We start from the raw sequence: 25,130 nt of genomic DNA, 5'->3' as shown, positions 1-25,130 counted from the left end.
ACCCCTAAATGACAGCCATAAAGGCTGTGAGCGGAATTGAAGTGTGCTGAAGGGCAGACGTGATAGGACTGCAGAGCTCTTCTGTATGAGCCATTCCTCCGCTAAGATTTGTCTGATGGCTGTAAGATTGGACCCGGCAGCCCTGGGTCTCTCCAATAAGGCAAACCTAGGAAGTTCTTCTACAGACTCTTGGTAATGTAGTGGAATATCATGATGTCATACTAAAGTTGTATGCAATATAATCTAATAAAGTACGTGGAAACTTGTCCTGTTTCTTTCAAGTTCTCCCTCACGTTCGCCCTGGGCTTGGTGAAATTTCTAGATCCAGACAGACAATGCTCCTAGAGACCTGGTGCCTAATTTAGGTAGTTTTTAATGTCTTATTGACTTTCTGCTTATAAAAGATAAGATCATGGAGATGTCAAAGGACACTGGTGTGAAAGGGGAAACTATGATGCAATTGGTGGTTCGGAACTTCGGAGAGGAAATGGACGGCAGGAACCCTTATCTGCTCCGTCCTCTTCCCTTTTATGTGGATGGTAGGATTTCACACCGCTGCTTGGAGCAGTTCTGTTAGAGAAGGTCCATCCCCTATACAAGCAGCGCTCTGCGTTCTGTAGTGTATGTGATTGAAGAACCTCAAAGAAACGCCTGAGCTGTGGACGCCCAGTGAAGTGCAGCTATTTGGGAACTTTCTCAAGCGAGAACTGAATGACTCTGCTATGTAACCTCACGTTATCACACAGGTCATTGCATATAGAGACTGGGCAACAAATATGGATGATCACTTGGAATATAGTGGTGGACCTATGGCGGCTCCATCAACCCAAGACTCTTTTTACATTGTTTATGGTTTCCTTTTAGGGCTCTTTCACACTTGCGATCTTGTCTTCCGGCATAGAGTTCCGTCGTCGGGGCTCTATGCCGGAAGAATCCTGATCAGGATTATCCCCATGCATTCTGAATGGAGAGAAATCCGTTCAGGATGCATCAGGATGTCTTCAGTTCCGGACCGGAATGTTTTTTGGCCGGAGAAAATACCGCAGCATGCTGCGCTTTTTGCTCTGGTCAAAAATCCTGAACACTTGCCGCAAGGCCGGATCCGGAATAAATGCCCATTGAAAGGCATTAATCCGGATCCGGCCTTAAGCTAAACGTTGTTTCGGCGCATTACCGGATCCGACGTTTAGCTTTTTCTGAATGGTTACCATGGCTGCCAGGACACTAAAGTCCTGTTTGCCATGGTAAAGTGTAGTGGGGAGCAGTATACTTACCGTCCGTGCGGCTCCCGGGAGCTTCAGAGTGACGTCAGGGCGCCCCACGCGCATGGATGACATAATCGCATGGATCACGTCATCCATGCGCATGGGGCGCTCTGACGTCATTCTGGAGCGCCCCGGGAGCCGCACGGACGGTAAGTATACTGCTCCCCCGCTCCCCACTACTACTATGGCAACCAGGACTTTAATAGCGTCCTGGCTGCCATAGTAACACTGAACGCATTTTGAAGACTGATCCGTCTTCAAATGCTTTCAGTTCACTTGCGTTGTTACGGATCCGGTGGGCACCTCCGGCAAATGGAGTACACGACGGATCCGGACAACGCAAGTGTGAAAGAGCCCTAAGTGTGATGTCTACATTAAATAGATGCTGTGGCCGTACAGTGGCATCCATCGCTCATAGGGTTCTATTGTGATGAAGCAGCTTACATTTAAAGGGCTTCTGTCACCCCACTAAAGTGATTTTTTTTTTTTTTGGGGCTAGTTAAATTAGTTATATAGCAATATATGAAAATATAATTGTGTTCCTTACTTTGATCCAGCAGTTTATTCAAAAAACGAAGTTTTATAATATGTAAATTAGGTCTCTACCAGCAAGTAGGGCGTCTACTTGCTGGTAGCTGCTGCAGAAATCCGCCCCCTCGTCGTGTTGATTGACAGGGCCAGCCGCGATCTCCTCCTCCGGCCAGCCCTGTCGGCATTTCAAAAATCGCGCGCCTGTGTTGAATCTGCGCAGGCGCTCAGAGATGAGGAGGCTCGTCTCCTCAGAACTCCCTCAGTGCGCCTGCGCCGATGACGTCTTCTATTTCGGTGATGTCATCGGCGCAGGAGTTCTGAGGAGGCGAGCCTCCTCATCTCAGAGCGCCTGCGCCGATTCAACACAGGCGCGCGATTTTTGAAACGCCGACAGGGCTGGCCGGAGGAGGAGATCCCGGCTGCCCCTGTCAATCAACAAGAGGAGGGGGTGGATTTCTGCAGCAGCTACCAGCAAGTAGCCGCCCTACTTGCTGGTAGAGACCGAATTTGCATATGATAAAACTTCGTTTTTTGAATAAACTGCTGGATCAAAGTAAGGAACACAATTATATTTTCATATATCGCTATATAACTAATTTAACTAGCCCCAAAAAAAAAAAAATCACTTTAGTGGGGTGACAGAAGCCCTTTAATGTGTAAAGGTTTTTTGTTCTGGATCCTATTGCACTATGCACTGCCTTATGTTTTTGCTGACATATACCCAGCTAGAGGCCAACCCTATGGACACATTTCATGTGTAGGTTCAGAGCTTTCCAGGCAGGCACACTAAGCATACATTACCAATGTGATCTCATCATGACAATGTAATGTAAGCTACAGGCAGCATGTTATAGAGCAGGAGGAGCTGAGCAGAGTGAGTAATCTTATGAGAAAAGATTCATTATAACTTGTATTTCATACATTTTAAAGGGAACCTGTCATCACCTTTATGCTGCCCATACTACAGCAGTATAAAGTACAGACAGGTGAGTTGATTTCAGCGGTCTGTCATTTATACGTTGAAGGTAAGTGGTTGCCGAGAACCAACATCACAATCCTTGCAGACTGGGCCTGGAAAAGAGTCCTGGCCACCTGAGAAGAGTCCTGGTTATTCATGAAGTCCTGCTCTCCTGCTTATGACTGACAGTCTAATACCTAGTTCTCTCTCTTTCTCTCTCTCTCTAGGAGAGAACTGTCAGTCATCAGCAGATGGGCGAGGAGAGCAGGAGATTATGTATAATCAGGATTCTCGTAGATTTGACTCTTTTCAAGGCCTGATGCGGGTTCTCAGCAACCACTTACTGAAATCAGCATTTCTGTCACTAATTTATGCTGCACTCAGTGAGGTCAGCATAAAGTTGATGACGGGTTCCCTTTGAATCCCTGCTCATTCTGGGCTGTGACGTCCAGGCGGCGGTCCCATCAGTGACTGACAGCTATCTGTGTATACACGGTCATAGAGGGAAGGCTGTCCATCACTGATAGGACCGCTGCATGGACTTCAAAACTCAGAATAAGCAGGAATTTAGATTTTAAAAAAATTGCAAGTTATTCAGAATCTTTTCCCATAAAACTATAGATCAGTCTGCTCATCTCCTCCTGCTCTATAACCTGCTGCTCAGACATCATGGTCAGTGTGACAGGTTCCTTTTTTAAAGGAGTACTCCGGTCAAAAATGAAAAATCTGCCTTTGGCCTCATGCACACAACCGTTGTTTTATTCCGTGTCCGTTGTGCAGTTTTTCGCGATTTTCTGCGGACCCATTGATTTTTCAATGGGTCAGTTGAAAACTAGGCTAATGCACCGTTTGACATCCGCGTCCGTGATCTGTGGTTCCAGTCCGTCCAAAAAATATAACCTGTCCTATTTTATTTTTTGCGGAAAACGGTTTGTGGCTCCATTCAAGTCAATGGGACCGCTAAAAAACACGGAGGCACACAAGATTGTCGTCCGCGTCTGTTTTTTTTTTCCTATAATTTGCATGGCAAACCTGTCTTAGACATTTTTTTTTACCTTCCTTTATGTCTGGTGGTCCTCCAAAAATAAAGGAAGACACACGGAAACGGATCACGGGACAACGGAACCCCATTTTGCGGAACGGAACACAACGGTCGTGTGCATGAGGCCTTTGTGTGGGATGTCTTCCTTTTACATTGTTCAGGATTTCTGCTCCCATATTTTCCACATAGCAGCATCAGGTGGCTGCTATCTCCATGACTCCGAGGCCAGTGAGTCAGTGGTATAGCGGTCACCCCTCAGTACATGTTGGTGGGCGGTGCACACAACGAAGGTGAAGATGTGGATCTGGGGTTAGAAATGATGCTTCTTGGAGCCTGAAAGACATAAACCTGAGGTAATCTTAACTTTATCCAAGTCTAGTCATCAGGGGAGTCATCGTGTCCTTGGGGGGGGGGTAAATCGGCTGTCTGCATACGATTCTTACACTGACTGAGGAGGGTCAGGGCAGCAGGTGGATGAACATTTGAGAACACATATAACTGATTTTGCTAAAAGAATAATTTGTCTGGAGTGTTCCTTGAAGTTGGGACAGCCTTAATGTGAAACTAGCCGTACAGGAGGCAGTTATTGGGAAGCGGCGTTCCTATGAGCATTATCTCCTGATAATTGCCCCGGTCACTGGCCCATGTAAAGAAGGGGGCCTTGTCCAGACAGAGCAACTATGGGGCAGACCTTGCTGCACTGCCTAGATCCACATGGTAAGAACGGCATCTTCTGAACAGACCCGAACAGTGTCCCCATTAACTCTTCAGCACCAATTGCAGCCCTGAGACGTCATGAGATCGGGTCCAGCCCATAGAATCTCCCTCGCGGCCGTGTGCAGGAAGGGATTGTCACTTGGGGTGACTCATGTGTGAGCCGGCTCCCACGTCACTGTACGTTTCAATTAGGTAATCGCAGCAAGTGAAGGCAGGTTCCCCGGCCGCGTCTGCTGACCTGTGACTGTCATGTGAGGAGCCTGCAGGGCGTGTAGGGGCAGGGAGCAAGGCTCTGCAGTCTGCTCCCCACAGGAGGGAGCCAGCACGTCTGTCCTGTAGTGCCATGAGGGTGCACGGGTGAAGAATATCCAGCTTCCTCTGCTGGAGGTGAGAACCCATTTAACCCATTCTTTTCTCTTGACTGGCGTATCATGGTCTATCTGCAGGATGCTCCTCAGGATGATCATTTATAGAAATATTTCCCCCACCCCCCTTCCTATATGAGAGAAGGAAATTCCACTGACTGTATGGGATTTCCTGGTGAGGTGGCGGATCCCGTAAGAGGCCACAGTCTCCCTACTTCATCCATGATCTGTGTCTGGATTGTACTGTGAATTTCAGAGACTTCAGACTAAAGCCACCAAAGCTGTCCATGAATGGCGTGACGTGTGGTGGGATATTGAGGACTTTAGATGACATTTTCCATCCATGTCACCATTCCCTTGTAGTAAAGTCACTGCTGTCCTCGGCTGGTGGTTCCAGCTCCTGCCTATTTAGAGGACATCTTCCTTGTCCTGTCACTAGATTGAGGCCGTATTGATTTCATTTCCTGGGATGCTCCTTGCACATTTTTGGGCACCAAGCTGTTCAGGTGCTAGAAATTTCCATTTAATAGCAGCATTGTAGATACCAGAAGTCAAAGATTGGTCTTGGGCCCCATTCACACGTCCGCAATTTCGTTCCGCATTTTGTGGAACGGAATGGCGGACCCATTAATTTCTACAGGGCAGCAGGATGTGCTGCCCGGATACGGAATTGCGGACCCACACTTCCGGGTGCGCAATTCCGTTCCCGAGAAAAAAAAAATAGAACATGTCCTATTCTTGTTCGCAATTGCGGACAAGAATAGGCATATTCTATTGGTGCCGGCGATGTGCGTTCCGCAAAATGTTGAACGCACATTGCCTGTGTCCGTGTTTTGCGGATCTGCAAAACACACACTGATGTGTGAAAGGACCCTTAATTATGATTATTCCTGACAATCACATGCAATGCTCTCCTTAAAGAGGTTGTCCAGGATTAGAAAAAAAGGGTCTGCCTTTTCCAGAAAACAGTGCCACTCTCGTCTGCGGGCTGTGTCTGGTATTGCAGTTCAGCCCCATTCGAGAGAGTGCTACAATACCCGGCATGACCCCTTTAAACTGAACTGCATATTTGCTGTGGGTGGGTGCAGGTTGGGAAGAATACAGGGTCAGGCGCAGCCCGTCTAATTGCACCCTCATTTGGGAATGTTTCTGGACCTCTATGTATAAATGTGGTCGGCGTGCTGTCCTGCAATCTGTAATAAGTGCCGCATACGGCGCCTCTTTTAGCTTGTGTATCATTATAAGCCTACAGTGGCCTCCTTTCATCTCTTTGCCCAAGACAACAGGTCGGCCCTTAAAAATGAGGCAAAGAAAAACCATAGAGAACTCGCATGGCATTTCATGTTATCCTTTTGGAGCACGGGCACGATGTATCTTATAATACAGTGGATGTTATACTCTTTCTTTTTTTGCAGCGGACCACTCTACAGAAAAGACGCATGCTGCACTTTCTTGTACAATGAAAAAGCTTAAAGGGGTATACCAGGAATTAAATGTTGATGGCCTGTCCTCTGAATAAGGGTTCATGCACACGAGCAAACAGCGGGTCCGCAATATACGGGCACGGCTGGCAAGACTGCATGAGCCCTAAGTCTTCAGTGTCTGATATGTGGAGGTCAGACTCCTGGCACCCCCTCTGATCGGGTATTAGAAGGGGCTGCAGTGCTCCGATGAGCGTTGTGGCCAGTGACGTCACATGGTGTTTGCGCAGCTCAGTACCATTCACGTGAAAGGATCGAGCTGCAGTACGGAGCACAGCCACTATACAAAATATGGCGCTGTGACGGCTGATTGGCAGGGTGCCTGGGGTTGGAGCCGCACCAATCCGATATTGATCCTGAGGGGTATTCAATATTAAACTGCTGGAAACCCCCTTTAATGTGATCAGAGCCTTATGTTGTCGGCATTTAGAGCTGTAACCTGGCGTAAAATGGAGAAGGAAAATGAGGAACTGAATGGGAATGCCCAGATTGGCAGTGACTGTGTGGTGGGAGGTGGTGCGGCAGGACTTGTGTATACTGTATGTACACCAGTATACCGATGAATGCAGCCATTCTTGGTGGTAATAAATCCACTGAAGCGTGAACATTCATCCCATATGTCAGCATCTAAATGTAGGTCGCCAGGAAGACCAGGCTGTATGGGAACGGGGGTGGCATCCATTCTGTGTGTTCTCTCATTCTGGATTTGTCATCTCTAGCTGTGGTGGTTAAGCCCCTTCTAAAGCTTTGCCACGTCATGCGTCTGGCCCTATAGGCCCCTCTTCCTGGTCGCTGACATTTTTTACTTCAGTCTTGTGGTTTTCCACTGAACAATCACACCCATCGTTGGTGGAATTATGGCTTGGGCTATGTCGCTCTGACTTTTATTTTCCACCAGTCTCCTTATTGATCTCCAGACAAGACTTTCAACTTGACTTTTATCCCATTGTCCCTTCATTTTACGAGATTGCTGACAAAAATTAAAGTCACGCCCGAACTCTTGATCTCGTGTAAACACGCAAAGTTCACTGGCGACGTGTGCGTTACCTGGGAGTGGGGCGAGAACATGGGAAATCATCCTTCTGTGTGCTCACAGTAACATAAGGGAAACTGCTAGAATACCGCCCCCTGTTGTAGAGTTTTTCTCATCTGATTTGGGTCGCTCTGTGCTACAAGAATATCTCCGCAGTGTTATTTTCAATGTTTTCTGCCGTCATATGTGGTGCTGTATGTCAGATAGTAGGTTCACATGTTTAGCATTTGATGATTGTTTCCCCGCTGGCATCCTCCTCAGACTCGCCAACCTACTGCCTCCAATACATTGATTCTTGTAAAATAATACCTTGTGCGGTGATGTTGTCAGAGTTGCTACTTATTCCCATGGATTTTGCATGCACCTAAGGGTCCATATGTGTGTTACGCATCCGCAAAACATGGACACCGGCAATGTGCGTTCTGCATTTTGCGCACCGCACATCACCAGTACTCGCATAGAAAATGCAATTGCGGCCAAGAATAGGACATGTTCTATATATATATATTTTTTTTTTTTTTTGCGGCTCCCCAAATGCAGATGCGGACAGCACATTCCAGCCCCATTGAAAATGAATGTGTCCGCACCTGTTCTGCAAAATTGCGGAACGGATGCAGACCCATTTTGCGGATGTGTGAATGGACCCCAATCCTCATGCCCATCCGCAGCTTATCAGACTGCACATCCGAGGCTGACACTCCGATTCTGCTTTTATTAAAGGGGTTTTCCAAGAGATTTTTTACTGATGACCTATCCTCTGGGCATCTGTATCTGCCTGGTGGGAGCCTGACACGCGGGACCCCCGCTGAGAGCTGGTTGTGAAGACATGAGCGCTAGCAGTAGCACTGCAGCCTTCTCTCTGTTCTTCCTAGGCCATGTGAGGTCACATTCATCGGTCATGTGGCCTAGATAAAGTTCAGCCCCACAGAAGTGAATGGGGCTGAGCTGTAATGCCAAGCACAGCCACTATACAATGTACGGTGCTGTGCTTGATAAGCTGAGAGAAGGCTGCAGTGCTACTGTGCTGTGCACCAATCAGATACTGACGACCTATCCCTCTGTCAGTGCACATGCACTTATTGGTCAGTGAGATCTAAAAACAGCAGCATATCCGGATCCACTTCACATATTCAGATTTTTTATTTTATTGGATGCTAACGTGTGTGGGGGGTGTGACATCCTGACCTGTCCACTGATGGGAAGGCGTTAGGGTGGACCATGTTGGGCTACTTTCACACTTGCGTTTGGTGCGGATACGTCTTGTATCTGCACAGATGGATCCGCACTGATAATGCTAACGCTTGTATCCGTTAATGGATCTGTTTGCATTATTCATAAAAAAAAAAAGTCTGTCAAAACGGATCCGTCTTGAATTACATTGAAAGTCAATGGGGGACGGATCCGTTTTCAATTGCACCATATTATGTCAGTGAAAAACTGATCCGTCCCCATTGACTTGCATTGTAAGTCAGGACGGATCCGTTTGGCTCCGCATAGTCAGACGGACACAAACGCTGCAAGCTGAGTGACCGTCTAAAAAACGCAACGGAGACTAAACACAGCCAAATTGATGCATTCTGAACGGACCCTTATCCATTCAGAATGCATTGGGGCTGAACTGATCCGTTTTGGGACGCTTGTGAGAGCCCTGAAACGGATCTCACAGGTGGACCCAGAAACGCCAGTGTGAAAGTAGCCTTAGATTTGAATTCAAACAATGCTATCATAAGCTTATATTAGAAGCGCAGATCATCCAAGCGATTGTCGGGAAGCGTTCCTTCCTGGCATTCGCCTGCTCGTTAGCAGAGGAGACCGCGGCTATTACTTGCAGCGATCTCTTCCTCAGTATAGGGAGGAGGGGTGGCTAATGCCATTGCTCGTCCCCCAACTGAATCATTATTTGCCGGCAGCAGATCGATATTACACCGCACCGACAAACGAAAGAGTCTAATTGCCCGATGAACAAGCGTTTGCTCGTTCGTCGGGTGATCTGCCCTTTTTAAGATTTTAAAATGGATCTGATGCGCTACACACGTTCATTTGGGCCCCCAGAATGTCGCCGTTGCACCTCCTGATAGGGTACATAAGGATTGGTGGTTTGGCTCATGGTCTTGTGATGTCGTTATTCTGGGGTGAGGAGCCTCTGGGCGGCACACTTCTAAAATGTTTCCTTGTTGTGGGAATGCCCTTGGGCTCTGTCGTTGTGTTCGGGGATAATACACCTAGCTATGGCAGTGCATTGTGCACACAGGGTTATTGGCAGCAGGCTGAGCGCAAATATTTGTACGAACAGGTGACACAGGAGTCATTGCCGCACGTATTTTCATGACTGACCCAGTTCCTGAATAGTTAGCAGGTGCGTCCGAATGCGTGACTTGCCTGGTTAGTGATGCCAGTGTGGATGTACTGTGTGTGTCGGGCCCCCGTACCTTCCATCGGTGTGTCCACATCTGTAGGTTTCTCTAATAATGTGCGTTATTTCTCTTCCAGGTCTGCAACCAACCAGCAGTGGAGACTGACAACAAAAGATTGCCGCCATGCAGACTATTAAGTGTGTGGTCGTTGGGGATGGTGCCGTTGGTAAAACATGTCTCTTAATTTCATACACAACAAACAAGTTCCCTTCAGAATATGTACCAACGGTAAGTACAGGCTGAGCTGTGTGAGCCCACCCGACTGCGCATGCTGACGACCAGTATGGCTGAACTTTCTGTTGTGCAAAAATGGCCGCTGCTACTGAATAGTAGAAACCCTCGGCACGCCAGCATTGTTCTTTCACCACGCAAGACAAAAAATATAATTACAAAGTAAAAAACATATGCAGTAATCCGTTTATCTGATGGGATTCTGAAGTAATAGAGGGGGGTCCTCTGTTCTCGATCCTCATCTCTTGGCTGGAGTGTCTGTCCTGCATTACACAGAACGCATCGATTTGATACACACTCTGTAATGTTTAACTTCTCCTGCCGAAGTGCTTCAGGGAAATGAAACCCTGACTGCCAGGTATGCACAGAATATAGATCAGGTGTAGGCAACCTCCAGCTGTTGTGAAACTACAACTCCCATCATGCATACTTCATCTGCTCTTCTCAGAACTGTCATAGCAATGAATGGAGCATGCTGGGAATTGTAGTTTCACAACAGCTGGCGTGCCAAAGGTTGCTGACCCCCTGATATAGATGGTAGCCTGGTGAGTGTGTGGTCGGGAGGATACTTTGTGCTCCTCTTATTGTAAATGGGCGCATCTGCATCTAGCATTTGGAAGAAGGAAGGAGAGTACAGGGTTTCTAGAACAGGAAAGTGATCTCTGGTTCTGGCTGTCCCCAAGCAGTTGTCTCCCTGTTAGAATATTAGTCCGCAGTATTTGTACAGACCAGAACTGTCTATTCCAGGGATCAGCAACCTTCTGCACTCCAGCTGCTATGAAAGTACAACTCCAGCATGCATACTTGGCTGTTCTTGTGACTCCCATTGAAGTAAAAGTAGGATTCTGGGAGTTGTAGTTTCTGAACAGCTGCAGTTCCAAAGGTTGCTGATCCCTGGTCTATTCAGTACGTGCTGCTTATGGAGTGTTCAGTAATGACTTCAATCTGCTTCACAGGTATTTGACAACTATGCTGTCACAGTTATGATCGGTGGAGAACCTTACACCCTAGGACTATTTGACACAGCAGGTAAGCCCAGATGACCCTCAAGTGAATGTGTAAAAACAAAAGTATAAGTGTGTGTATTAGGGATCGACAGATACAGATAATCTGTGAACATTCAGGCCGATAGCCGATAATTTACACAGCTACTTGTCATAGAGGTCGGGAGCCGGCTATGTGATTCTGCAGCCAGCTCCCGCCTCCTGTATATGAATTAATGAGTTATCTTCATTGGTGGCGCAGTGGCCATAGCCCCGCCCCTCCTCTTGTCCCCTCTCCTCTCATTGGCGGCAGCAGTGGCAGCTCAGGGGGGAGGGAGACACTGCTTCCTTCTCCCCTGTGCTGGTGAGGGAACACGGAGAGCGCTGTCAGCAGCGTGATCCGTGTTCCCAATACGTTATCGGTATATCAGCAAAATAGATACCGATAACGTTCAAAATCCTAAATATTGGCCGATATCGGTAAAACCGATAATCTGTCGATCCCTAGTGTGTATGTATGCGATACAGGCCTAGCTTTTTGTATATTGTTTTATGTATGTCATTTGATTCTGCCACCGCTCTAATATTGTTTATGCTATATATGTGTCTGTCTATATAATCTTTTCCTGCACCATTAGATGCACTTGTTTTAGATCAGACCTTCATTTTCCATTAGACTTCTATTGCTCATCAGACCCCCAGATAAGGGCCCATTCGCACGTCTGCAAATGGGTCCGCATTCGTTCCGCAATATCGGGAACGAGTGCGGACCTATTCATTCTCTATGGGGCCGGAAGAGATGCAGAGAGCACACTATGTGCTTTCCGCATCCACATTTCCAGAGCACGGCCCCTGAACTTCCGGGCCGCGGCTCCGCAAAAAAATAGAACATGTCAGATTGTCCGCGATTGCGGACAAGAATAGGCAGTTCTATGGGGGGGTGCCAGCCGGGTGTATTGCGGATCCGCAATACACTACGGAAGTTTGAATGGACCCTAAGACATAAAATAAATAAATGAACTTGCCTCTCCTGCTGTGGACAGTGTTGCCACTTGAAGATCCAGAGTTCTCTTCCTGCACTCGCCACCCCCCTACTCTTCTACTGGTGCTGTGTCGTGACGATGCACATCGTCAGTTCATAGTGTGTGCTTACACAGTGCGACTTCAGGGCACAGCACGCGCCGCTGGCGTTAGACCTGGGATCAATGAGTATAGGCAGCACAAGGAGCATTGTATTCACAGCACCCCAGTCCTGCTAGCTTCCAGTGAGCGCTTCTGTAATAAAACTGTTACTAGTACTGTATTCGCTTCATAAGACACACTGCCATTTTTTATTTTTGTCCCCACTTTTATGGTGTCTTATTTGTTTCTAGTGCAAAACTACAAAGTAATGTGAAGTTCAACAAACAGCCATCTATCTGCTGTGCTTTGCTATATAGGAGATGCATATCACCTTGATGCATGCTGAAAAGACACCCTTTTGACCTCTGTTGGGTGTATGGTTATGGCTGTGTATGTGCAGAGAGCATTACTGCAGCACCCGCCAAATGTGTTCACATAGCGTGACGTGGACATAGCTTAAAGGGGTATTCCCATCTTAGACAATGGGGGCATAGCGCTAGGATATGCCCCCATTGTCTGATAGGTGCGGGTCCCACCGCTGGGACTTGCACCTATATTGAGAACAGAGCGGGGAGCGATGTGGCTGGAGGACCCCAGATTTCCCGGGGTCCGTCCACCACTAAGCGCTAATCCCCACCTCTCCCATAAAACTGAATGGGAGCGTGCTGCGCATGCGCGGCCCATGCTACCATTCATTTCTATGGGGCAGACGGCAATAGCCGAGTCAGTGCTCGGCTATTTTCGGCGGCCCCATAGAAATGAATGGAGAGCGGCTGCACATGCGCAGTGCGCTCTCCTTTACTTTCGGGGGCTCTGTTCTGGGACCCGCCCCTATAAGACAATGGAGGCATATCCTAGCAATATGCCCCCATTGTCTGAGATGAGAAAACCCCTTTAAGGTTTATAGCCACCTTTTTAGAATTCTGCTTTTGTCGCCCCCTCCTGGAAATCTATGAATACATTTACTGCTCTTACTATCAGTGCCAGAACTGGTACAGCTCAGTAGCATGTTTCTCTAGCAATGGTCAGACTTTACAAGGTAGACATTACGGGAAATATAAATGGAGCCGATCCCTGTACACCTACTGAAATGTTTCTGTGCCATGAATTACAGTGAATAACGAATGCTGAACTCTGCTTACAGGACAGGAAGATTACGATAGATTACGACCACTTAGCTATCCACAGACAGATGTCTTCCTCGTCTGCTTCTCCGTGGTTTCTCCATCTTCATTTGAAAATGTGAAAGAAAAGGTGATGTGCAATTTCATTTTGGATCTGCTTCATGTACATTCCACTTTCCTACTGGGCAAACATGGAAAGAGTTGCTAAAACACCTGGTGCCCAGTGCCGTAATAAACATTAACAGGACCCATGTGAATTGGTCCTGTTAGGACAGGGATCAGCAACCTCGGGCAGTCCAGCTGCTGTGAAACTACTACTCCCAGCATGGACATTTACTCAGCTGTTTTTGTAACTCCTATAGAAGTGAAAGGAAGATTCTGTGAGTTGTAATTTCTGAATAGCTGGCGTCCTGGAGGTTGCTAATCCCTGTGTTGGGATATATTGGGGCATGTCTAGCTAAATAATGAGCACCCTGATCATTAGATTTTGGGGCTTTGACAGATTAGGGCTCTGGTTCATGTGCTGTTCACGTCTGCAAGGACTAGACTGAGACGGCACACAAAGCCCACTGTAATCATTGGGGTCATTCACACATGGGCGTTCTTACTTGAACCCGCATGTCCTATTCTCAGAGTAGCTTGTGCTATGTTGCAGTCTAAGATTTGTTTGGCCTGTGCTGGGAGCTGCCAATGTGTAATTTATCTGCTGCTGTTCGTGGACGAACCACGGCTGGTAAAACATACAACCTTAGGACAGTGTCCTTTATATGACAGAAGTTCTTGTTTTACAGTGGGTACCTGAAATCACTCATCATTGTCCCAAGACTCCATTCTTGCTCGTCGGGACACAGATTGACTTAAGAGATGACCCCTCCACAGTCGAGAAACTTGCAAAAAATAAACAGAAGCCAATCACTCCAGAGACAGCTGAGAAGCTGGCCCGAGACTTGAAGGCAGTGAAATACGTGGAGTGTTCTGCACTGACACAGGTAAGGGGGCCTCACCTATTATGTGGATACTGACGCTATTACCTTCTGCTCTTCTCATGTGCAGAAACTGCCCAAACCTCTTTCCTGTGCACATATCCTAAGACTTGGGGGACAACTACATGATCAGGTTTCTGCATGCAGTTTTGAAAGCTAAAACTGGAAAAAAGGAGACCTCATACGTAGCCTTTGTACTTTCTCTCCCTTTATGATCCACTCCTGGTTTTGGCTTACAAAACGGCATCGGGAAACCTGACAGTGTGGGCACACCTGTACTGTGATAGTTATATGCCTTCTTGAGAGCCATCTCTTCTGCAGTTACAGATCCCTAATACATGCACACGATAGCTGTGAACGTCCTGGGGGAATTCAATTAGGATCATCTGTTCGATTTTCTTGAATGTCTTCTGCAATAGTCCAGTCAACAGCCACTCTTGTCCATAGGCTGTGTGTGGGATTGCCGCTCTGTCTTCTGAAAATATTCTGAGAGTGGTTTGCAACCGTTGTTCATTAGGCTCCATTCACACGTCCGCAATTTCGTTCTGCATTTTGCGGAACGGAATTGCGGACCCATTCATTTCTATGGGGCAGCACGATGTGCTGCCAGGACACGTAATTGCGGATCCGCACTTCCGTTCCGCAAAAAAAATTAGAACATGTCCTAAAAAAATAGAACAGGCATATTCTATTAGTGCCGGCAAAATGGGGAACGCACATTGCCGCTTTCCATGTTTTGCGGCTCCATGTATCCGCAAAACACGTTGCGGACGTGTAAATGGAGCCTAAGACAAGTCTCCCTGTTTAAAGGGTTCTCCATGCTACAGATGTTGTTGACACTGTGCCCACATTGTTAGATTCTGGCTCTGCAGCTGCTCAGGATAGGTAATCGATATCAGATTGGCAGGGGTTCTGATTACTGAGGCCCCCACTGATCGAAGAGGTTGCAGTGACCTGTGAGCGCTTATGTTTTTAGGTCAGTGAAGTCCCTATAAATTAGGCCTCATGCACACGGCCGTTGTTTTGGTCACTTCAATGGGGCCGCAAAAGATGCGGACAGCACTGTGTATTGTCCGCATCAGTTGCTCTGTTCCGTGGTCCGCCCAAAAAATATAACCTGTCCTATTCTTGTCCGCGCGTTGCGGACAAGAATAGGCAGTTATATTAAAGGCTGCGTTCCGCAAATTGCGGAAAGCACACGGATGCCATCCGTGTTTTGCGAATCCGCAATTTGCGGACCGCAAAACACACAACGGTCGTGTGCATGTAGCCCTAGTAACATGGCCTAGGTGCAGCTCATTGCAATTCAAGTGAATGGGGCTCAGCTGCAGTACCAAGCACAACCACTATTCCTTGTATGGCACTGTGCTTGGTAACCTGTAAAGAGACCCCAGTGACAGCTGATCGTCTGACCCGTGCCAATCTGATATTGATAGACTATTCTGAGGATAGCCCATCAATATCAAATACATGGAAAACTTCTTTAAGCTATATGTGGTAATTGATGTGACTAGATGTGGACTGTTCCTGACTATTCCAGCGACACTGTTCCAGCGGTCTTTATTTTCCTGTAGCTATGACCTGCTGTAACGCCATCACTGCTGTGGCCAATCACTGGTCTTGGTGGATACATACATACATACATACATACATACATACATACATACATACATACATGCTAGCATTACTGCTTTGGCCAGTGATGTGCTTCAGCGGTCATGTGGATATATGGCAAGTCATCGATTTAGGAAAATTAAATTAAGACTGGAGGAGACACCCAAAGCAAAAAAATAGGTGAGTAATATTTATTTCTATGGCTAATATCATTTCCTTAGCTCTTGGTCAACCCCCTTAAAGGTTAACGAATGGTGGGGGTGGGGTGTTCCTAGCAGGTGACCTAAATTTTCCAACTCGGAGGCTTCTGTGTGTGCTAATAGACGTTTACAGGCAAATTGAGCAAAACATTTTCTCCAACTACCAGATCCCAGCAACTGTGTGGGACTTCTGGAATAACACCATTTGGAACCTATGGGTCTGGGCTGACTTAGATCTGAGCACTTTAGATTACTTTGACCAGCTGGAGAATCACAGCTTTCCTGTTGTATGGTTACCCTCCCACCCCCGGGTAGTCGCTGATGCAGGGTCCCATAGTTGTTTCCTAACTTCCGGACGTCCGGTTGCTGCACCAGCAAACATGAAAACAGAAGTGGTTAAGAGGTGACGTCGGGGTTCCTAAATGCTTGCAGGAATTACTACTTTGAGAAGTACTTGTGCAATAAGTCAACATATAAACGAAGGACAAACACATCTAGCAGAACTGAACTGTGTAAATGAACCATTAAATACTCTGGGCAAAACTGAGTGCGGAGCATGACACAGGGGGGTTTGTTTGATTCCTTGTGTCATGTGGGCACTTGCTTGAAGATCATTATTACCGGAAATCCCCCTTTAAAGGGGTTGCCCCACCATAACTTATCACCTTTACCTCTTTCTGGTGTTTAAGGGGTCTAAACGGTCAAACCCCCACAGTTCAGTTACTTATCACCTATCCAGTTATGCTGGGAGTAAGGTCCTTTTAATCATGTTTTTTGAATATGTATATATGTATAATACTTTGCTGTGCAAGATGCAGATCTGACTGCTAGAAGAGTGATGCATTGTAGAAATGTGTTGGAAAACCGAGAAACCAAATTGCCGTTCACTGATCCTAATGTAGATGTTGCATCATTTCTTAGAAGCCAAAGGCACCCACTTGGAACTGAGTTTAGGAGAGTCCAGTTAGTACCTTCTACATAGACATGTCATGCCTTTCCTTATGTTCTCTAATTTTGGCTTTCCTATTTTGGCTTTTATGCTCAGAAAACTACCTGAAACCCTCATCCTGAGCTGTGACCATCTTATTTCTGCTTTACTTTCCTTTTGTTAGCTTTTTTTTTTTTTTTTACCATTAGCACCAGTTTGTTTTCTGCTGCTCTTCCTAGTTATTGTCGGGTTTTATTTGCACATTTTTTTTGACGTTTGGTATCCATCACGGTAGGCACATCCAGCATATGAGCTTCCAATAATACTTCTAGAACAGAGCCGAAGCTATTTGGGAAGCTTCCCTCTAATTATCCCCCTTCCAATCGGTGTCCTCTTAAAGGAGTATTCCCATTTTCAGCCTTTATGGCATACATACCTGTCACTCTCTCTCCTTGCTGCAGAAGACGGGCTATAAGTCCATGGACCCATCTCCTTCAGCGAAGAGTGATGTGAGCGCTTCTCTCTCCTCGTTCTAGTGATCAGCGGACGTCCCTCAGACCCCACCGATCAAAACCTTTAATCTGTTGCGATGACATCAAAACTGTTGTGCGTGCTCAGACACTTTATGCTGGAAGTGCCTCCTTACCCCAGGGCATGGGTAATTAGATGGGGTTCCCATTGGCTCTGTTTAAAGTCCCTATTTTTGAGCTGCAAAGGTCAGCTCCATGATGGCTGCACGTGCATTACATGAATTCGTTGGGGTCTCTTTTTATGGGACTTTGATATTATTGGGGGGGGTATACTCATCAGCTGTCTGCCTTCTACACTAATCATACTAACAATAGCATGATGTCTCTAATCGTTTATTTTCTGGGAATTAGGAATTGCTGTGAAATCAGCATTTTGTCCCTTTTTATTTTTTCTCTTTAATATCTGCTGCTAATTTCTTCCTAATCCTCTAACCTGGCTGCTCTTCTCTTTCCTTCCCTCTGTCTTGTAGAGAGGTCTGAAGAATGTGTTTGATGAGGCTATCCTAGCTGCCCTCGAGCCTCCGGAAACTCAGCCAAAAAGGAAGTGCTGTATATTCTAAATTTTTAACCGTTTCCTCCCCCTCCATCTCTCTCTCGATGCTGCTTACTATGTTTTATCTTCTGTAGCAAATCGAATTTAATAAGAACAAAAACAGCAAGCAAAAAGTGTAATAAAACCAAGATGTTGGCAAAACCTGTGCGTCTTTCCTTACCAACCCCTTTGTTACCTGCATTAGTCTCCTGCTTTATTGCTCACAAGGCAAAAATTGGACTCTCTTAACTGTTTCTTGGGTTGCCTAAGTATTGACTGTTTAAAAGCTGAACAATCTTTAAAATATTCTATCGTAAATTAAAGGTATTATGCAAAAAGTGGTGATTATTACACATCTTGTATTTAAGCTTCTAGATTTACCCATCTGTGAAGGCAGTAGTGGATGCATGTCTTAAAGGTGGGCCTTGTAATAGCAGAACTAGTAAGGAAAACTATACTTATTCCTTCAAGTCAATCTCCACCTTTTTTCAGTGTAATTTTTAAGTTCAAAATTCTGAGCTGATTAATTTTGTGCAATATCTTAAGTCAGAGCTCCAAATCTGCCTAGACATTGAGATAATTGTGCTGCCTGCAGTCACCACTAGAGGGAGCTGGAGCTTACCACATAGTGTTATTGAGGTCAATGTATAACAGTATGCTCCCTCTAGAGGTGACCTGAGGTAGCCAGAATCAATTAAAGGTTGGACATTTGCTTTAAGAATTTGGGCAGTCCAGAAAATGGCCACTGACCCATTGTGTAGATGACCTTAACTGTGCTGCTATCATGAATTGGATATTGTGAGTAGCATCTAGCATGCCATGCTGGAGTCGGAGGGGGTTTCAAGGCTACAGCATGTTTATACTTTAGGCCAGGGGTCAGCAGTCTTCAGCACTCCAGCTGATGTGTAACTGTAACTCCCTTCATACACACTTGCTTGGCTGTTCTTGTAACTCCCTTGAAGGTGAAAGGAGCATTTTGGGAGTTGTAGTTTCAGCACAGTTGGAGTGCCGGAGGTTGCTGATCCCTGCTGTAGGCTTTGGCATCTAGATATAACCCATATAAGACATTGTTTCACTACTATGCTTTTACTTTTCTTGTACTGATCAGGGGTTAAGGGGTTTTCTGGGATTTGGTATTGTTGGCTTATCCACAGTATAGTTTATCAATCTCTGATCGGTAGGTGTCCAATTCCTGGCACCCCCAGCAGTCAGCTGTTTAAAGAAATCGGTGAGTGCTGCGGCCTGTGATGTCATGTTCATCGGTCACATGGCCTTCAAGTGAATGGTGCTGAGCGTGATTCCAAGCCCAACCGCTATCCAATAGGTGGTGCTGTGCTTGGTAAGCTGCAAGCATGCTGGAGCGCCACGGTCTCCTCAAACAGCTGATCTGCAGGGTGCTGAGACCCAGACCTCCCACCAATATGATATTAAAGAGCTATGCTGAGGATAGATCACCATTATTAAACACCCAAACAACCTCTTTTAAGGGTACATTCGCACGATGGTGAAAAACGTCTGTCACATGTTTTCAGATTCATTCTGAAAACATGCCTAATCGTCTGTGGGGCTCTTCACTTGGCTGTTTTAATAATGGTCTCTGAATAGGGATGAGCGGAGCCAAACCTCACCGCGTTCTGTTATAAGTTCAGAATATAACAGAATTCAAAGACTGAATGCAAAGCGGAAGCCTTTCAGAGGTACTCAGTTTTGATCTTGCGTAATACAAGTCTATGGCCAAGCATAACGGATCCGTCTGATTTCCGTTACACAGGACATTGTTTTCCGTCCTGCGTAACTGAAACCAGACGGATCTGCTAGACTTATGACGGATCAAAACGGAATGCGTCTTAAAAGCTTACGTTTTGAATTCCATTATTTTTTGTATATCTATAGGTCATTATGTCCTGGGGCCACTATACAGGAGTGTTATTTGTATAGGGGAGCACTATGGGGGCTATATATATATATATATATATATATATATATATATATATATATATATATATATATATATAATCACACACACACACGGCAGGAGTTGTAGTTTAAAAACTTTTTTTTTATTTTTTTTATCTGGATGCACACATGGATGCTAAACGGCAGTGAAAAACCAGCAGTTTGTCCATTCTTAAAGGCTGTTTAACAGTCGCGTGAATGTACCCTCAGTCATGTGTCTGTGTCGTCCAGAGCTGCATTCAGAATTCTGCAGGTTTTGTGCTCAGCCACTACCAGTTCAGCACTTGTGATTGCATTCTTTTAGACCAGGCTCACCTTTTGGAAGATTCTCCTTATAGGAATCTTGCGGAGTTGTCAGGGGTGTTATTGGCTTCTGTAGCAATGAGCAGAATTGTGAATGCAGCTCTGGCACTGTACTTACAGGCTGTAACTCAAAATCTGTTCAAGAGTAAGTAGCGACATGTGTACAATGTAGTTTTATATCTATATGTGAGCTTGCGCCTTTTAAAATCCATGTGAATATTTCAAGGAAGCCTCCTTCATCCCACGAGGTGGGGCGTCGTAATGAATCGTGTTACTTTGTGGTACTATGATGACTTGTAACTCATTCTCTTTTTGATACTACAAAATGAAAGCTGTTTGACAGAGCATTGTGTACTTCACCTTTCTAGCATGCACTGGGGGTTTTGAGTTGCCCCCCCCCCCACCCTTGGCATTTATTTTCAAGGGCAGTTGACCCCCTCATATATTCTTAAAGGGATTTTTTTATTTATTTTTTTTTAACTAAAATGGCGCAATTCTGCCCACTAAATTTCCCTCTGAAGTGACATTCAGGAGGTCAGACGCTAGAAGGTTGCTGTGTAGAAGGCCTCCCATACACTTTAGATTAATGGCAGGTAATCCAAGGAGTCCACCATGTTCAATTCATCTGGCAGTCATCAATATCAGATTGTTGGGGCCCGGCTTCAGATGCTTGAAGCTCTCTTCACTGTTTACCTGTTTGCCGTTGCAATTGCAGGTGTAATTACAGCTCAGCTGTCCCCATTCACTTCAATGGGACAGCTCCATCCTATTTACATAAACAGGAATACCACGGAGTTGTAATTATACGACTCACTGCTGCAATGTCAACGGCGAGCAGGAAAGCAGCTCTGCATTAGCTTAGACAGCTGATCGGCGGGGTGCCAGCAGTTGGTCCCCGCCAATCTGATATTGATGACCTATCCTGTGGTTTAATATAAAAAGTGAACAGCTCCTTTAGGGGGAATTAGGAGAATTGACTGACTGTCATCAGAGCTTCCATTTGTCTTACTGCTATCTCCTGTATGTCCAGACTATAGGCTGTATGAGAGAAAAACATGGGTCCTTCTGCAAACAGTGCCACTCTTGCCCATGGGCAATGTGTGGTTTTGCAGCTCCATTCCATTAGAGTGAATGGTCAAGTGCTTTCTTTCTAGGCTGTATTACACTGGACTAATTTATTTTTGGCCGAAAATACTGCCAGTGTAATACTGCTGCCAGTTGCCTGATGAACAAGCAAACACTTGTTCTTTGGGCAATTCCGATTTTTAAGAATGCTTAAAAATCAGCGCCTGCCGGTGGCAGATCGTGCTGTCTAGTGCTTTGCTGGCAACAGATCGCGATTAGACAGTATGGGGTCGAGTGATGGCAGAGTGATCGCTCCTCCCCTTGCTGCGGAGGAGATCGCTACATGTAAAAGCAGCAGTCTTCTCCGCCAACGAACAGACGATTACCGGGAGGAAATGCTTCCCTCCCAACAAGCGCTCCATTGGCCTGTGTAATACAGGCTTTAGAAGTTGGGAGGAGACGGGGCTTTTTTCTTCTGGCGCCATTGATCGCACTTAAAGGGAGTCTTTCACCAGATTTTGACCTTATAGACTGCTTACATAGCGCTCTAGCATAGCAGTCTGATTCTAATGGTACCTTTTGATGTTTTCTTGTGAAGTTCCCCCAAGGCAAAAACAGACTTTTATTCATATGTAAATTAGGGCTCACAAGTGCCCAGGGCGGCGTTCACCTTGTTGGTGCCCAGGCAGTTCTGCCTTTTTTCGTCATATCCCAGCCCCAGCCTCTTCGTCTGCCCGCCCTGCTCTTCCTTTGCGTCCTCAGTCTCAAGTTCTCTGCAGAGAGATCCCGCGCCTGCGCTCTCCATTGTGCAGTGCACATGCCCCGGCAAAGCTATGGAAAGCGCAGGTGCGGGATCTCACTGCAGAGAAGGACGCAGAGGAAGAGGCTGGGGCGGGGATATGATGAAAAGAGGCAGAACAGCCTGGGCTCCAACAAGGTGAACGCCGCCCCTGGTCACTTGCGAGCCCTAATTTACATATGAATAAGTCTGTTTTTGCCTTGGGGGAACTTCACAAGAAAACATCAAAGGTACCATTAGAATCATAGACTGCTATGCTAGAGCGCTATGTAAGCGCTCTATACGGTCAAAATCTGGTGACAGAACCCCTTTAAAGGGGTTTTCCAACTTTTTCAAATTTCCACCCCAGCCTGCCGTACCCGTGGAAAAACCCACAGTCATTTGCTCCCCAACACTATTTCAGCTCCCTGTCTCTCCACGCTGGTTGTCTGGTTCCCGTCTGTTAATTTTCAAATGAATGGGCTCACATGCACTTCTGAAGTCAGACTGGCATCAGCAGTGATGTGTCCTCAAGCAACTGCTGGGACATCCGTTACCCTGTTCATTTGGAAGTTTAGAGACCAAAGAACCCATGAAGAGAGCCAGATACCAGAACAGGGCAGTGGGTATCGGGTGCCGCAGGCTGGGGTGGAAATTGAAAATCCACCTCACTGTGCATGTCACCAACATGGTGTATGGCACGTGACCACTGCAGTTTGTGAACAAGAAGCAGCAGGAGGACTGGACCAGCACTGCAGAGAACGGCACTGAAGAAAGGGGCGAGTATTACATGAGGAACTTGACCAGGATTTTTTATCTCAGACACCCCCCTTCAAAGGTGCATTCCCGCTTGGGATATTAACAGCATATCACTAGACTATGCCATCAATGGCAGTACAGGTCCTAACTCCGGGTCTGCGCCTTTCTCCAGAACCTGCTCTCTGACGTGACAGAGCACACCGTGCGACCCCCTTGCTTTCACCGCTGCGGGAGTTCTAAAAAATAGCTGAGCACATTTAGCTATATTTCTGAACTCTCATAGCACCTGTGCAGTGGGAGAGCATGCACAGTGGTGGCTCCTTCACTTCACGGGCCTGCTCTGGAGATGGGAGCGAGTCTGATCAATATGCCATCAGTGTCCCAGCTGGGTATACCCACTTTCTCGCAGTGTGTGTGCCAGGGAGCGCACTCCAATACATTTCAGAACTGTAAGGGTTACATAGCTTCATAAATCAATAATACATGCGACCAGTCAGTGCTGAGAGGTCAGGACAGGGGCGGCTGCATACTCGGGCTGCGAGTCTGGAGCGTGACACTTGCTCGTCTGAAAGGGGCCTAAGAGTGCACATTAGTGGGTACAATTCAAAGTAATTTGGCTTTCATACACATGCTGTGTAATCCTTCTCAGGTGACTGTTCTCATAAGTGGGGTTCATTTTGGTAGGATTGTCTGGAATGATCTTGTTTTTAATCTTGTATGCTGCTCTTTGTCTAAATGGCTGCTGTGTACTCCTGCCCTGGTTTGCTCATCTATAAAACTATGAAGGACTTGGTGGAAGATTCTCCAAATTGTGACCTGGTTACAGCACAGGACTTTGTATTGATGCACACGAGAAGTGACCATTGTGCCAGTATTTCCTTCATGTGACTGTCCCCCAGTCTGCCGGAGTCCTTACTTCACCGGTGGCCCCCATTCTTCTTGCTACTTCCTTTGAACTTTGACTGCTTGTGCTTTCCAAAAATTACACGTATTGAGCCAAAATTCCTTTTGGCCTTTGACTCTGTGCAAAGAAACTCTTCTGTTCTATGTGTTGCGCTACCAAGACCATGTTTGGATTCATTTTGCCTTGAATTTCTATTTGATCTTAATATTTAATTTTGCAAAACAAATCCTAAAATGAGACCGCCCTTTCTCTCTTTAACCCCTTCCAGAAAGGCCTAAAGAATGTATTTGATGAAGCGATATTGGCCGCACTGGAGCCTCCGGAGCCCAAGAAGAAACGCAAGTGTGTGCTGCTATGAAAAACCCTTCAGCGGCTCCCATCCCCCTATCCTCCTCCAAAGCTAGTGTCAGCGTCAAACTAAAAATAAAAACGACAAAAAAAGCAAAAAAAAGTTTAAATCAAACTAAAGATTAAATATAAACTTTTTAATTGTTTTTTTTCCCCCCCTTGCAATGATGACAAAGGCCCTGCAATTCATCGCCACTCGAAGCAAGTGGTCATGTTTGAAATACACGCCCAGCCACCCGAACTTCCTTTAAAGATTAGTTGTGTGTGTATACAGGAGAGAAAAAGTAAATGCTGATCATTGCTGTTTTTTTTTTTTTTTTTTGGTCTTTATTTTATGTATTTACGGTTTCTAATGTCTTATATTAAGAGCAAGGCATGCTTTATAGGTAACAGACTAATTATATATTTTTTTTAAATCTATTCGGCTCATTTCTCTTCATACTGGTAATAAAATTGTCAGGAAGGGGGCATTGCCTCTATGTTCTATGCCAGGCCCTTCCCCGTTACCATGATGAACTCTTAAAGGAACATTCCAGGGACACTGGTACGGTTTTGCCTAAGAGGCGGAGACTGACACACGCATCCACTTGGTTTCATTAAACCCGTATGTCATGCTCCACCTCAGGTCCTGCAGTATGAGTAACCATTTATCAGGTTTGCCTGGAATGCCCCTTTAAGGCCCAAAGGGTCACTTATTTCTCCCATTCAACTGAATTTACTAATGACCAGTTTGATATTTTAATAATCTACTACCCACAAATGTCTGTCACTGGCGTCGTCTTCACAAGCGGGTAGATATTCCTCTTTTTTCGCCATGACTAACCCTAATCACCTCTAGCCTCGTCCCTGAGAATTTGCAGAAAATGTGGCGTACCATGTATCCTTTATTTGTTTTTCCCCTTCCTACTTACTCTTATGGGACCAGTCAGGACATTGCCCATTTAATGTACATTTTGCATGCAGA

The 25,130-nt window shown here is 46.0% G+C and overlaps 1 protein-coding gene across 2 annotated transcripts in view; it reads left to right on the top strand.

Annotated features, from left to right (window-relative positions):
- CDC42 (cell division cycle 42) overlaps positions 1–24,556 on the top strand; it is a 41,793-nt gene extending 17,237 nt beyond the window's left edge. The window contains exons 1-6 of one of the 2 annotated variants that reach the window (XM_040428623.1): positions 4,876–4,900; positions 9,883–10,034; positions 10,994–11,066; positions 13,287–13,396; positions 14,058–14,255; positions 24,087–24,556. In XM_040428623.1, the coding sequence (XP_040284557.1) occupies positions 9,930–10,034; positions 10,994–11,066; positions 13,287–13,396; positions 14,058–14,255; positions 24,087–24,176 (576 nt within the window). In that variant the 5' untranslated portion in view covers positions 4,876–4,900; positions 9,883–9,929 and the 3' untranslated portion in view covers positions 24,177–24,556. Of the gene's footprint in view, positions 1–4,875; positions 4,901–9,882; positions 10,035–10,993; positions 11,067–13,286; positions 13,397–14,057; positions 14,256–24,086 lie in introns of those variants that run through there. The other variant, XM_040428615.1, reaches the window with a different exon arrangement.
- Positions 24,557–25,130: the final 574 nt, after the last annotated feature.

The sequence above is a fragment of the Bufo bufo genome, chromosome 1 (assembly GCF_905171765.1).
Source record: "Bufo bufo chromosome 1, aBufBuf1.1, whole genome shotgun sequence".
Lineage (NCBI taxonomy): Eukaryota > Metazoa > Chordata > Amphibia > Anura > Bufonidae > Bufo > Bufo bufo.
Note: the sequence above shows the minus strand (reverse complement) of the source record. Positions and strands in the feature narration are given on the sequence as shown.